General features: G+C 33.8%; 1 protein-coding gene across 1 annotated transcript; it reads right to left on the reverse strand.

The window, feature by feature from the left end:
- Positions 1-1,055: 1,055 nt before the first annotated feature.
- Positions 1,056-1,987, reverse strand: LOC148200443 (uncharacterized). The gene is made up of 3 exons (XM_088112529.1): positions 1,964-1,987; positions 1,782-1,860; positions 1,056-1,684 (listed from the first exon to the last, which is right to left on the reverse strand). The coding sequence occupies exons 1-3, from the start codon at positions 1,985-1,987 to the stop codon at positions 1,056-1,058; spliced, it is 732 nt and encodes a 243-aa protein (XP_087968655.1).
- Between the last annotated feature and the right edge of the window lie 14,574 nt (positions 1,988-16,561).

Consider the following 16,561-nt stretch of genomic DNA (forward strand, 5'->3'; position numbering starts at 1 on the left):
CAATACCTACCAATCACTTCCATTAGATATTCGATTAGAGGGGTTCTTTGAACCGATGAAAACTACATACATAAAAACTTATCAAAAATCATGCTATCACTTTTGATAGTTATCTCTATTTTCTTATTGGAACTGATTGTGATAAGCCAATTCGACTTTATGCTGGCGAGTGACACTCTTATCTCTTCTACAACCTTTTCAAAAGATTAAGATTAGTGTTGAACATATCTTAATTATTACTTAAAAGTAAAAATATTACATGTTAATAAGAAATAGGATTTAAAAAAATTGTAATTTTTTCATAAATTTAAATATATTTTATTTTCTAAGAATTTAGGGTTTTTTTTTCTTAAACTTTGAATAAGATTAATTAATCTCTTAAAATTGATTTTTAGTGTATATAGTTTGAAAAAATGCCTTTGTTTTGTCTGAAAGAGTTAAAGATTACACTTACATTAATGAATTACAAATAGTTTAGATGACAATTTATTTTAATTTCATATATGTTTATGTTTAAACATTTCATTTTATTTCTCTTTGAAACCTTTTATTCTCTTAGTAGTTTTGGAAGAAAATTTAACATAAAAATTGTGTTTTTTTGACACCCAAAATATTAGTCAAGATGTACAGCTTATTAAAACAATTTTCTTTCAAATTATAGGGTTAAAAAGATAATTAATTTTAAATTTAAATAACTAACATAACATTTATCCCAAATTTAACTGAGAAACATACTTTAAAGTGTTTCAACACATTTCAGCTGACAACAAAGAATGTAATAAATAAACAGTATTATCAAAAGAAGGGTAATATTATCCTCATTCCATAAATATTAATCCAGTTCCTTACAAGAACAATGGCACAAAACTAGAAACTGGCAACAAGTAGGATTTTTGGTACTTATCATGTAAAGCCGCATGGTGTATATATAATGTGGATTGATTATTTAATCCATGTTTGTTTAGTCATTAATTATTTTTAATAATATTTCATATGATTAGAAATGATTATTAAAATTTGAAAAAGTGATATTTAACATGAGTATTATATAAAGCTCACATCACATGACATCCCATGGTGTTTTCATCACTGAAATAGTCACCCACTTGCACTGTTGGTCTCAAGAATGGTGTCTGAAACCTGGGCATCTCAAAGTGGCAGTGTTGAGCACAGGCTTGAGGCAGAGGAGGAGCTGAATGTGAAGGAATTGCATAATAGGGCACAGCAACTGCATAAGGCTGAGCAATGTAACAGCACTGAGGATGTGTTCTAATGCTACTATAACGAGTGTTCATCATGCTTGAATGAGCCATGAAATTCACTTCATGGTGAGGCACATGGTGATTCTCTTCTTTTTTCATTTCTTGCGGATGGTAATAAGCACTATAGTTCATGTTGTTGTTGTTGTTGCTATCTTTTGAACTCTTTTTTTTGTCTGTTCTGACATCCTTAGTTTTCTCAATTTTGATGTCACATGGATGAGGTTGTTTCTCTTGTTCCCACCACACAGTATTCTGTTTCTCATCCTTTTTTGACACTTTCTCTTCAGCTTCAACTTCCTCGTAGCTACAGAGTTCAGCACGCTTTCCAACTTTCTGAAGCTTTTCGATCAAAATGTGTGGATTCACGTTTCCAAACACTGATATTTTGGGCTCCGAAGGGTCTATTTCTATGCTCAAAACACCTAACATGGTGAACAAACCATGGTCATTAGTTGTAGTAAAACCAGAGAAAAACAAAGAAGTGGAGATTCTTCAAGAGGGTTGTGCTATGTTTAGTACCTTCAAGGTTTTTTAAAGCTTTGTTGACTTTCCTCTTGCACCCTTCACAGCAATTAGATGAGACTTTCACTTCAATTTTCTGAAAAAGTAAATTCAAAGGAACTTCATTTCAGTTCAACCATTTATGGTGTCAAAATAAAAGAATGGAAAATCACAAAGAACATAAAGTAATGAGTTAGGACCTTGTAGTCCTCTTCGTTTGCCATATTTCTGGTCTCAGTTAGAAGAACTCAAAAGTTCCAAATGTGAAATGTATGAAACAATTATTTGGTGCAGCTTGATTGTTGAACTGGTGGTCAGTATATATAGGGAAAAGAAAGTGGATACAAATAATCTCTATTTTTTTTTTCTTTAGGGTTAAATATGTTTTTAGTCCCTCAACTATAATGCGATTTTAGATTTCGTCTCTCTTTCAAACTTTGGTACACTTTGATCATTGACCTTAAGAATCTCTAATTTTTCGTCCTCGAAAACCAACGACGTTAAATTTAATCTGTTGTGGCTAACGGTAATACCGCGTATGATGTTAACTTACTTGCTCACTGTGTGCCACGTTTGTGCCATGTTTGATACCAACATTGTACACTTAAAAACTCTCATTCTTTCCACAACCACCACCACCATAACGTCGTTAAGCCACCACCTTCCACCATCATCGTTTTCATCTTCGCCACCGTAGGACCTTTGCGTTGCCATGGCGAAACAAACTTGCAAACCCAAACCACCATTGTGAAGCCAAATCGAAGTCCTTCATCGCGCTTCAGTTCATCTTCCTTCACCACCATAGAGACCTAAATCAGAACCCAAGGAACACCAAAATCATAGAACCCTAAATTCCCAATTTTCAAAATCCTCCACATCATGTGGTGTCTTCCTTTTCATCGCAATAATCAATTTCAATTTCACAATTGAACCTACAAAAGATAATTATTGTACATGATTCAATATTGGATGAAAAATATGGAAGTAAATGTTTTACATCACCTGACTTTTGTCTTGGGATTGGTTCATTGCTTGAGATCTACCTTTTTTTTTTGTTTCTGCATCCTTCCCAGGTTATCAACATTGAAAGCCACCACTCCTCAAAGCCAATGTTCATGAATCATGTCTTTTTCTTTTCTGATATTCTCAATAAGGTTCTCATCTTTTTAAGCTACTGCTTCATGTGGCTTGTGGGGTGCTTTGATTTCTCTACCTCTTTGCTTTGTTAGCTTTTTTCCTAGTTTGGGTTTCTTTCAATTTCTGATTGACCCTTGTGGACTTTAGTCTAGGAATTTGATTTTGGTTTGTTGATTTTGTTGACTTCAAATTCTTTTTGTCATGTAGTTTCATTTGATTGTTTGCGTATGTCTAGGGTGTGAATTCAAGTATTTAGCTATTATGCTCCTTCTTGGAATTCTTTTTCCATGTGCGCGGTACAAATGGAATTGATCAACAACATATATGAGTGAATTTAGCAGGAAGTTTCATTTCTTTGGCTATTAGAAAGAAATCTTTCACGAGCTATGCCTAATTAGACGTGCAATTTTTTTGTGTTTGTTACGTGATGAGGTGAGAGTTTTTATACCCGATTGACTTATCTTGTTGTACCACAGTGATTTTCTGTTTGAGTAGATAGAGAAGAGAAGAAATCCTTCGTATACATGTGCTCCTGAATTGACTTTTTGAGAGAAGGATTATTAACAGGAGAGGTAAAGATGGAGAAGAAAAGGAAGATTGTGCACTATAGGGAGAAGCTGGATAGGATCATTGCTTCACTTGATCTTAAAAATGATGGCTTGCTCAAAAAGCTTGTCAGAAGTCAACTTTTTCTTTCTTCAGAACCTGAAGTAGAAGGTGATTACATTCCCTGATTCCTTTTAATTGGTATTTGGGATCGAATAGTACCAATATTTGGACAATTATTTTGTTTGTTTGATTGTCTGTTTTTTTTTTAAGTTCATTATTGATTCGTGCAGGATATATAGATCAATTGCCTTGGAGAGATCACCGATCTCGGTGGGTGCGATGGGTTCCTCACCGACGTATCATGCGTTCACCTTCGAACACTGCTTGCCAAAGTTCCCAATCCAGGCGATGGAGACTCCCAACCAAAGATGCAAGGAAGGACACAGAGGGAGAGGGAGGGAGAGAAGCAGGTAAAGATTGACTCAATGTCAAAAAAAGAAAAGATGATGTGGCACACCATTCGCCAACTCAGCCTATTTTTAACAGCATTGGTTTTGGAGGACGAAAAATTATAGTTTCCTTAAGGACAAGGATCAAAGTATACCAAAGTTTGAAAGAGGGACTAAAACTAAAATCGCTTGATAATTGAGGGACTAAAAACATATTTAACCATTTTTTTATATTCAGTTTTTTTTTTCAAATACTCTATATTTTAATTTTAAAAACATTTTATTTTTACATAGTTTTACGTATATAAAAGGCTAAGTAGAGTATTGAATGATCAAAATCTAAAGAAATATTGAATAATCATGTATATGATGTATATGAAGTATTTTCAAAGAGAAAATGTTATGTTGTGTTATTTAGAATGTGTATTATGTAGGAATTTTTGACGCAATTATTCACACTCAATTAGATATTGAAACTTTCATAGAAAAAAACTTAGGCAGTGAGATCGATGAAAGTTTCATTTATAACGAGAACTAGTATGAAAGAGAACTATTTTGATAGGTTATATGAAATTAATTCTATCATATAAAGAGGACTTATGTCATAATATATTCGCATTCATCATGGGGTCTTGGTAAAACTTTCCTTAACTTCATTTTTTTATGGTCACCACTTGAAGCCAAGCCTAGTTGTCACATGAGATGGAGTATAATCCAGTGATGATCCTTTAGAATCAAATGCAGATGCTAATCTAGCAAAATGAGCAACAATGCAAGCTCTACGACGAGTAGCTCGAAACCTTGTGCACCCAATACCAAGTGGACCTTGAGGCACTGAACTAGAAGCTGACCAGCTTGGAGAACGAAAAGTCTCCTTCGCATTCTCATCCTCGAAGGAAGGATTCCTAACAAGTGATCCAAATGTGGCACTCATTGACAAGTGAGGGGTCTCCCTCGCAAAAGCATTGCAGTAAGATTTGTGTCTCCATGTGTCGAGAACGCTGTCAAGAAGGTTGTAACTCAAGCAAAGTGTCTTAAGAATACACCATCTAATGTATGACTGCTAAAAGCTACTCTTGCAAATCACCTTTGGAAAAGCATCTAATGTTTTATACCATCTGATGATTATACATGTTGTATGCTTTACCAAATAATGCATTTATTAATGATAAAAGTGATAAAATGTTTTAAACATTTTCTCTTTGAAACGTTCTCCTTTTAAGCACTTTATAAAAACAAGCGTCTAAACATATTACAATTATATATCTTTTACAAACCCTTAAACGCTACTTTGCGAAAGAATTTCAAAAATACTATTCACCCTCCCTCTAGTATTTTCCTGTGTTTTCATAAACTGTTAAGACAAGATCGTTCTAGAGAGAATAGATTGTCTAGCAGCTCGAGTTTTGAAATTTAATAAACAACACTCAATGAAATATTGATTATAGAATGTAATGTCTAATGTTTACATGTGCTAAAGGATAATATTGAATGAAATAAGTGCTTATCATATATAAAAATCTATCCAGAGTATTGAACGAGATAAACATATATAAAGACTATAATATTTGAAGTAAATTTTGTCTAAAAACAAACAACGTCTAATGGAAACATAACCCAAGTAAACGGTGATGCTTAAGATTCAATATCCAAATGCGTTGAGCCACTAAGCGTTTGATGGAACGAATAATCCAAGATATAAATATAAGGCGTTAAATTCCATGAAATGATATGTGATATCTCAAATGCGTCTAATGCATAGACATAAAAAGCGTCAAATGCATAGTTATAAAAAGCGTCAAATGCTATAGAACTCCTAACAGAGTGTCTAATCACTATAGTGCTTAGAGAAAATGATAAAGCATCTGAATGTTAGCTTTGCTTAGCATATATAATTAAACGATGTATTATAGCTTAGATAGCTTTATGAGACAAGCATCTAAAGATCATATCTTCTAAGTAAAACACATCAAACGCTTTTCCTTCTAACAATGCTTTTATGGAACGATGCTTACACGTGTCAATGTCTTTTAAATATGCAACATGCGTATTGATCATCAAATTTTAAAACATTTAATGTTGTTCAAAAAAAGTGTTTCTTTGCTTGCATGCTTACCTCTCTTTGTGTATGTAGGAAATATCAACATCAAGTTTTACTCATAAGCTTTACAAAAAAAAGTAGAAAGGCGTTGAGAAATAGGAAGACATTCTTAGAATGTTTTCTCAAAGCTTTTAACTTTGCAAGACCGTACAAGCTACTTATAAAAGAAAGCGTTAATAAAGCATTGTCACTCTATAACACGTAGACCTGAGTCTAACCAACTACCTAAAATGACTATGAAGTTTATCTAGAAGTTAACTTTGTGTCCAACGATCATCTCTCAAGAGGCTATATAAAGAGGATTCGCAAAAGAGAAGAAAGTTGATAGAAAAGAAAAGAGAGAACATATAATAAATGATGAAAATATAGTAATTGATGAAAAAGAACAGATTAAGTATTCTATGTGATAAAATTCTAAATTTAAAGACTTGTTGACTCAGATAAATAAATAAATAAATAAATAAATATATATATATATATATATATATATATATATATATATATATATATATATTAAATACATTCTGTTATTTAGAATCTTGTTGAACATAATGAATTAGTATATCATATCAATATATATTTGAGTGATATTTGAGTTGTTCGCCAATAGAATTACTTTAGTTCCAAATATCTTCAGGATTCACTTAAAAAATGTTCGATTGGTAATTTGTTTTCAATTTGCACTATTTTTGCTTTCATATACATTTGTGGTATAGGATATAGAGATCACAATTAATGGTTTGCTTTTATAAATGACTTTACATTCTTTCAAACATTAATTTAGGTGTAAGTTAAGTTTTTGAAATTTTTTTATAATTTTTTAAAATAAATTTTTTATTGTTCTATATGTAGTTATAGCATAAAAATATGGGATAAATATGTTTTTAGTCCCTAAACTATTAGCCGTTTCTGGTTTTCGTCCCTCTTTCAAAATAAGGTACAATTTGATCCTTATTCTTTTCGAAACTTTGGTTTTAGTCCTCTAAAACTAACACCATTAAAAATTAGCTGACGTGGCTAACAGTAGACTAGCACACGATTTTTTTTTCAAGTGTTTCTCACCTTTTCTCCCCTTCTCTCTCTTCCTTCCATCTTCCACCCAACTTCATCTTTCACAGCATCCCTGGTCACATCTCTAACGTAACCAGCTTTCTTTCTCATGGAAATGACAATTCCTTTCTTTGTCTCCTCCATCACCAAAGCAATTTTTTCCCAATATCATGACACTTAACTTCACAACTCTTCCCTCTCGCAACCTCCATGCATATCCCAGCGGAGCGTATCCTTGTTCTTGCTGGGACCAATAGGCCGTTTGACCTGGATGAAGCAATAATTAGGAGATTTGAAAGGAGGTATGTCTACTTTGAAATTCAGTAGACACACACACACACACACACACACACACACACACACACACACACACACACACACACACACACACATATATATATATATATATATATATATATAGGAGTTTGCTAACGCGCGTACGTCTGTTTTTCAGTTGGTACATTTTAGCAATGTGTACCGGGTTTTAGTAGACAAAAATATCCTTATATATCATGGATTCTAAGTTTGGAGGTTAAGGGTATTTTAATAATTTTCATTCTCAAAAATAAAAAAAAAAGAAACCCCCAAACCTATACTCACCTCTCTCATTCCTCTCAACCCTTTCTCTTTCCTCTTTCTCACTCCAATATTTTCTCTGTCATCCCTACTGTAGCCCCAATTGAAAAAATCAGAAACACTTACTGTTAAACAATCTTACAAAAAAATGATTTTATAATGAGTTTTTATCTTATAATTTTTGTCTTATCTAATTTTATCCAATTTTCACAAGCATAAAGGAATTGGTAATTGACCTGGAAAAAATCAGAAATACTCGCTATTAAACAATTTCTTACAAAAAATGATTTTATAATGAGTTTTTATTTTATAATTTTTGTCTTATCTAATTTTATGTAATTTTCACAAGCATAATGACATCAAAGGAGTTGGTAATTGGCCTGGAAAAAAATCAGAAACACTCAGTTGTTAAACAATTTCTTACAAAAAATGACTTTATAATGAATTTTCATTTTATAATTTTTGTCGTATATAATTTTACCTAATTTTCACAAGCATAATGACATCTGAAAGAATTGGTAATTGGCCTGGAGGGTTTTTTTAGAGATGATGATTCATCAAATACAGATGATGAAATTAGAGAGGTTAGTGAAGATGGTGAAATTGAAGAGATCTTGAATGAACCTTTGCCTTGAAGGTGAATATGTCAATGACTCAACTCTTTACAAAGAAAATTTTTTTAAAGGCATGTGTTTCTGATTTTTTCAATTGGGGCTACAATAGGGATGACAGAGAAAAGGTTGGAGTGAGAGAGATGAAAGAGAAAGGATTGAGAGGAATGAGAGAGGTGAGTAAGGGTTTGGGGGGTTTCTTTTTTTTTTTAAGTTTTGAGAATGAAAATTATTAAAATACCCTCAACCTTAAAACTTGGAATCCATAATATATAAGGGTATTTTTGTCTACTAAAATTCGGTACACATTGCTAAAATGTACCAACTGAAAAACAGGCGTACGCGCGTTATATATATATATATATATATATATATATATATATATATATATATATATATATATATATATATATATATATATATATGTTTGTGACAATCTGAATACTTTGAAATTCAGTAATACTTTATCATTTGTAATTACTTAACGCCCATCTTTTGTTAATAGAATAATGGTGGGGATGCCAAGCTTGGAGAACCAGGAAAAAATTTTGAGGACTCTTTTGCGAAGAGAAAAGGTGGACAAGAAATTTGATTTTAAGGAACTCGCAACTATGACAGAAGGATACAGCGGAAGTGATCTCAAGGTTTATGCAATTTTCTAACTATTTCACTAAATATGTGACTATCGTGCTACAACCTGAAAATGCTTTTACTACTTTTAGCTTTTGATGCTCAAAGCTGCCTAACACATTTTTCACTCCCACTAATTGTTAAATGTAGAACTTGTGTACAACTGTTGCTTACAGACCTGTTAGAGAGTTAATTCAACAAGAGAGGGAAGATGGAAGGAAGAGAGAGAAGGGGAGAAAAGGTGAGAAACACTTGAAAAAGAAATCGTGTGTCAGTCTACCGTTAGCCACGTCAGCTAATTTTTAACGGTGTTAGTTTTAGAGGACTAAAACCAAAGTTTCGAAAAGAATGAGGACCAAATTGTACCTTATTTTGAAAGAGGGACGAAAACCAGAAACGGCCAATAGTTTAGGGACTAAAAACATATTTAACCCTAAAAATATTTTATAATTTTTCTTTTGTACTGTATGTTCGTACGGTCTCCACATCAGTGAACAGTCGACCGTGGGAAGCAATGAAACTAGACGTACAACCTCTAATCAAGTTTACTAATAAGTCTGATTTATTAGATGATGGACAATGATTACGATTTTGCTAATCATAAGCATATCTTAACACCTATAAATGTAGGTCAAAGGTAAGAAGGTAGGTGATTGCATTTATTGCGAACTTAAGATTTTACTTGTGATCCTTGATCAGTTAAATTACTGATTTGAGCGTCAAAATTTGTTTGTTAGGTACCACCCACACGGTTTGGAGTTTAAACATTGAGAAAGCAGAAGGAAGTTAACCAAAAGTTTCCAAAATAACCTAAGTTGAACTAGAAAAAGTGTGAAGAAGTGTTTTGTGACGATCATCGACCATACACCCAAAACAACTCTTATTCCTTTATTTGAGAAACTGCATTAGTTCGTGTTTAATGACAAAATCTTCATATAATATTTTGAAGTTGTTAAGATAAATGTATAAAAGTTTCAAAAGTTACTAGTGCATAAAGGAACTTTTACAATGTCAAATAATGACAGCTAAAAAATAAATGTTGTCAAATGAAACGCAATGGCATTTTTAGTATTTTTACAAACTTTTTAACATTAGTTTATTTTACAACGGTCATTAAGGGAGGTGTAATAGAGAAACAATGATAGTTGTTTTACACAATCGTCGTTAAAAGTGGTACAATGGAGAAACAACAATGGTTTCCTACTTTTAAATTCCATTTTTTCTTCCAACAACATGTTTTATTTTTCTCTCTCGTTTTAATTTTTTTCTTTCTCGTTTGTCGTGTTATCCACCCGCTGCAATGTTCACACCATACAAACACAAATCTTCGTATCCTACGAAGCTCTATCGTACTTCATCATGCACTCCACAACTTGTAAGGCTCCATCACATTGCATCGTGCAACCTCTACATCTCGCAAAGCCCCTTTACACCACATCACGCACTTCTCGTAACTCCTTCTTACCATACCACAAAAAAATTAAAACGAGAGAGAAAAATCTTCGTATCCTACGAAGCTCTATCGTACTTCATCATGCACTCCACAACTTGTAAGGCTCCATCACATTGCATCGTGCAACCTCTACATCCCGCAAAGCCCCTTTACACCACATCACGCACTTCTCGTAACTCCTTCTTACCATACCGCACCATTGTACATCCACCAATGACATTTTGTAATGTCAAACCTTTATAAGCAGCCATGTGAAACCTAATGCATTTTTTGCAAAAAGTTCACAATAAAATAATGCGACCTCCGCATCTTAAACCCTAAATTTTTAACAACGGTTAGAATCTAAAACCGACTTCATTTTTAAAATTTTTATTAACAGTTCAAAACTGTTGTGGATTTCCCAAATTTTTAACGAAGTCTAATAAAATGATGGTTAAAAAACTGTCTTTAAAACCTTTATTTAGCCATTATTAAAAATGTTTTAAAATACATTAAAATTAAAAAATATATATTTATATATTAGTTTGTATATATAGAAGAAGAAAAAAACGGGACCAAGACTCCGATAAGCCTTCTAACCTCCACCCACATGTTCATTTCATCTTGCAGTTGAACATACCCATTTACAGATTAAAAGAAATTAACATTCGAAAAATTTTCATTATATTTTCTTAAGTTTATTGTGAAATTCTAAAGTTAAAAATGCATAAGTGAAATGTGATTTTTTTAATATTTAAACAAATATAAGTTTTTAGTACACATATCATAGCCAATAAAAACTAATAAGTACACAATTCAGACAAATTCAATGAATTGAAAAACTCTTAAGTTTAGGTGATGATCCACTCATGTTAAGGAGATTGATCTTGAACACATATATAAAAAGCAGTTATTTTGTTGAATTGAGGTGTGATGATATAGGCAATAATAACCACGAAAGCAAAAGAAAAGGGGTTTGGATTTATTCGAGAGGTCCATCAAAGGTCTTGAAACAAGTTGTAGGTTGTTGAACTCCCATCAAATCTGATGAATCAGAAGATAGCTTAGGTAGCTTTATGAGCTTCTTCAAAGAGGCATTGGGTGTCTTGGGAAGAAACCGTACCATCAATTTGGATTTGTGTTGAACCCAAAAGCAGATAAAACCCAAACCAAAGGAACATCGACCCATGTAAAGAATGGCCACAACCTTTACCATTTGTCGATTACTAGTATGTGGTCCATTATGTATGTATGTGACGTTTGTGTCGCTAACTTTTTGCTCTCGGTATAAATTTAACTTAATTAATTCTTTAAAATAAATTTTAATATTTTTAATTCAATTTTTATTTAATTTTTGTGTTACCTTTAGTGCTCAAAACTTTTAGATTTTTTAATTAAGTAGATGTATATATTTTTTTCTGTGGGTGATGTGATTCTAATTATTTTGTTTATTTGTGCTCAATATTAAGAAATATAAGATATTATAATTAATATAAAATAATTATTAGATACTGATACTGTTTTAATTAAAAATGTATTGAATATTTTATGTCATCTTATTTGTGATTAAGAAACCACAATCAATATAAGTGGCAATGAAGATTCTTTAATCTAACGCCTTTTGAATTTAAATGATAAATTTTATTTATCATTTTACATTAATTATAATATTTTTTATATTAATTATAAAATCTTTCATTTCTTAATATGTACAGATAACTAAGTACGATAATAGAACAAAATAGATTTAAATCACCTTCAAATTTAGTTAAACCTAAATTTAATTTACAAAAAAAAAAGATGTAATCAAAATCTTTTCAGGCAAAACTTTGAAGTGCATTGTTTTAAATTTGGACTGAAATTCTCAGTAAACCTTAACCTTTAAAAATATTTGATTTTATCATAAATCAGTATTTTTGCTTGTTCATTGTATAAGTGTATGCTTTTCTTTATATAAATTTTTGTGAGTTATATTAAATAAATACTCTTAAATATAAATATATTAGAATAATTTTTCCATAAATACTTCTAAGGAAAGAAATAAAAAAAATAAAATTCATAAGCTATATTAGCTTATGCATGACGAAAGCTATATTTTACAAACTTTCTCATCAATTTCTCTCAAATAAAATATAAATTCTGCATAATTAAATGCTAGTTTTGTAGAGAAAGTTATTTCCCTCTGATTTTCTTCTTCTGAATATATTTACCAAATTGTTTACTAAAACATACACTATGATATAAATTATAATCTTCAAATGAAAATGGATATATATATATATATATATATATATATATATATATATATATGTATGTATAAAAATTATATAAAATAGTTAGCTTATATCTGCTTCTATGAATTGCTATAATTATATTTGAAACGAGAACAAATGCACTCGAGGAAGAAAGTTATTTTATATTCTTGTCTAGTTGCATAACTTAATTAAACGACACGTTACATCTGACACCTTATTTGATGAGACACTAGCAATTATAATTTATAATTAGTGTTTCAGTATGGATGGGGAAACCGAGATACGAACCTAAAAAACCTTAGATGTTCCGTCCTGTGATGTCGCTACTGTGATATCTTCCTTCCTGCCCTATCCTCTCTGATGGGAAAATGGGCTGAATACCTGCAAAGGCACTCCGACGCTCAAGTCAAAAAGGGAATTACTGAGTCTTTTCAGTTCAAGGTGGTCAGGAAGAAGAAAATAATTTCTCTCTCTTAATTTCTCTAAAGGGAAAAACGTACCTTTTTTCTCCTGTGATCTTCATATTTAAAATAGTAAAATAAACCGTTTACCTGAAAATCCGGTCAGTTATCGAAGTTGGTTACCTGGAGGTTGTAACTGTTGAACCGTGTTTGACACTGGGTCAGTTATTCCCGTGATTCGTGGCATTCACTGATCTTTGTAACTGTTTACTTTTAACTGTTAAATTAGGAATTGTTCACTGTTTGTCAAGCGCCTGGTGAATCGACACAGACTTGTGAGGGTTCTGTGTCGTGTGTTATATGTCGCGACATCGTTGTTGGCTTGTCGACTACTAGTGTGTCGACATCAACAAAATGAGTGTCGACATCAACAAACGATCGGCGTTAAGAAGTGTTCGACACTCCTGTGATCGTGACATTGTGATCGTAAGATGGGTCGACAAGCTGTCGTCCGTGGTACTCCTCGACCGTTGGTGAATTCAGGTATCCTACGGTACAATTAGTATCCTAAAAACATATTAATTAGTAGTAGAGGTTAAAATCATTAATAGAAAAGTTAAAAGTACATTCAAAATGATAAGGCTTGCGTTTGTTTTCGGCATAAGTTTGTTTGGTCTAACTTATTAGCGTGGAAAATGCAAGAATTAAAGAAGAAAGAGCCACAACACATTTCCTCAGACAAAATGAAAAGAAACATGCGAAAAATCAACATAACAAATTATATTAAAAACTAATTAATTTCAAATAAAATAAGGATTTTTAGTCCCTCAACTATCAAACATTTTTGGGTTTAGTCTTTTTTTCAAAGTTTGCTTCATTTTCATCCCTCTCTTTAATGAAATTGTAATATTTAATCTTAAAAAACGAACGACATTAATTTTTGAGTGAACTAGCTAACGGTATGTCACGTTTCATGTCATGTGTATACTTAGAAATGAAGGTGCTGGGGTTATTCATGCTAAAGTGAGATTAGGGGTCATTCACTTGGAAGGAAAATTAGGATTCTTTAGGAAATCTTCAATCCAATTAAAGAAATCACGATTAGGGTTATTTTATTCATTAAATTGTGATAGCGGTGCTGGGTGTGGTTGGGGTGTTTCGTGGCGTTACGGTGCTTCGTGTGGTTGTCGTGGTTCATGTGGTTACAGTGCTTCGTGTGGTTGTCGTGGTTCGTGTGGTTACGGGGCTTGTTCGGGTTGTTGTGAAAGATGTCTAAGCAAGTATTGGAAGAAACGTGTAAGCAAGTAAATTCTTTCCTTTTGGTTTTCGTTTAGGGTTTCTGCTATTTGATTGAAATTGTTGATGTTACAATGTAGGTTTAGAGAAATGGTTTTCGACGTGCCTTTGCATCACATGTGCAAGTTCGTTAACAATAAGGGACTACAATATGTTGGGGGACCCAATCGTTGGTCTACTTTGAAGTAGTGGGAATTGATAAAGATTTCAAGTATGATTGAGAGTTCAAGTTATGGTGGAAGAGGTCCAAAAAAAAAACTAATGAACAATCTCAAAATATTGAGTGATGACAGGGAAGCAATAAACTTGGCTAACTACGCAAAGTCAAATGATGAAGAGATTGAAATATATGTGCAACATGTTCGCAGTCAGGCAGAAGAAATTATGTTTATTACTCTTAGTGAAGAGGCAGAGGTAGGACACATAGAGGACATGGAGGAAGAGGTAAATGTGGGTGAGGAAGATGTCAATATGACTGAGGAAGAGGCGAATATGGGTGACGAAGAGGTTAACATTGTTGAGGAAGAGGAGGATGTAGGTGACGATGAGGTTAACATGGCTGAGGAAGAGCGATAGACAATGGAGGGTATATGAAAGAAGAATACTTAACATTTTCATTTATAACCTAACTGTTTCTAACAATTAGGAAGGACGGGAAAAGAGGTTGTATAAATAGTTTGTTTGTTTAATTAGAAGGGAGCTTTTGGAACTTTGATTGTTGACAGACCCTTAGACCTGTGAAGGGGATTAGGCCCCTATGTCCTGACTGTACAAACTATTCTTTTATGTGAATAATACAAGATTCATCTCATTCTTTTTGTTATACTGGTGTGAGAGTGTGTGAGGGAGTTCCTTGATTAGGTTTCGTGTTTAGAAACCTATCAAATTGGTCCAACCTGTCGGATCCCCAATTGAGAGGGGGAAATCACGCGTGATGGAGGGAAGATTGGTGATGGTAGAAGGACAGCTGGAAGCCATAGAGATTTCTGTGGCAGAAATGAAGGCGGATACTAGGGTTCTATGACATGAGACTGGGGCGTTGAGAGAAGATTTTGTGGCGATGCGCCAGGATATCTAGGCGATTTTGAGAATGTTTGGAGATCGTAATCACCACCAGGACGACCAGCACAATGAGGGAAGTCAGTCGTCTGTTAATGATAACGAGGGTAGACGCGACGAAGAGAGAGGAGAAAAAGGTGACGAGAGTCAAGAAGGGAAATCCAATTGGAGGAAACAAGTTGAGTTACCCGTGTTTGAAGGAGGCGATCCTTTGAACTGGATCAATAGGGCAGAAATTTTTTTCGAAGTTTAGAGGGTGGACAAAGAAGAGAAGTTGAGCTTGGCCTTCATCAGCATGGAGGGGTATGCGGGACATTGAAGTTCTGGTAGGACAAACAACCAGGATTCCCGAAGAGCAATTCCTGGGTTACTTCATGGCGGGCTTTCAGGAAGAGGTTTGCAACCACGTTTGACCAGGATCCGACGTTGAGAAGTTGTGCGCCATCATGAAGATCGGAGGCGGGTTGACGACCAAGAACCAAGGTTCTTGGGGAAGGACGACAAAGGCAATAACGCGAATCGAACCCAATCGTGACACGCAAGGTCGAGGGAGGGCCGCGTAGAGTGTTAGATTAGTGAAGAAGGAGGTAACCCAAGGAAGCAGTAGCGAAATCCAGTTTCGAGGGTAGGGGGAGAAATATCCGAAACTTACCTTACTCGGAGTTCGTGAAGAGAAGAGAGGAGGGAAGGTGTTTCAGGTGCAGAGGACTATTTAGTCCAGGCCATCAATGCCCGGAGAAAGGATTGCGAATGTTGATATTGGCCGAAGAAGAGGAGGAGGAAGAGGGCGAGATTCAAACAAAATTGAATCATACGCAGATGGAATTATCGACATTCTCAGTTGAAGGCTTAACTCTGCCAAGAACGATGAAGTTTTGGGGGGGGGGGTATAGGGGACAGAGAAGTGTTGATTTTAATCGACAATGGCGCTAGCCACAATTTCATCAGTCAGAGGCTGGTGAAGGAGATTGGATTGGCCATAGAAGACAACCCTCCTTATCTGGTAAGCCTGGGAGATGGCCAGAAGAAAAGAACTAAGGGTCATTGTGAAAGAGTGATGATAAAGGTGGTGGGAACGGAGATTGTAGAACGATTCTATTTCTTCGAACTAGGAGGGGTGGATGTCATATTGGGCGTGGATTTGTTGAGAAATTAAGGGAGGTTGTTTTAGACTGGGCAAGTTAACCATGGTGTTCCATCAGGAGGGAAGAAAGGTAATGGTGAAAAGGGACCCAACACTGGAAAGGAAGAT

This window comes from Vigna umbellata, chromosome 4 (genome assembly GCF_029865625.1).
Source record: "Vigna umbellata cultivar VRB3 chromosome 4, Vumbellata_1.0, whole genome shotgun sequence".
Classification (NCBI taxonomy): Eukaryota; Viridiplantae; Streptophyta; class Magnoliopsida; order Fabales; family Fabaceae; genus Vigna; species Vigna umbellata.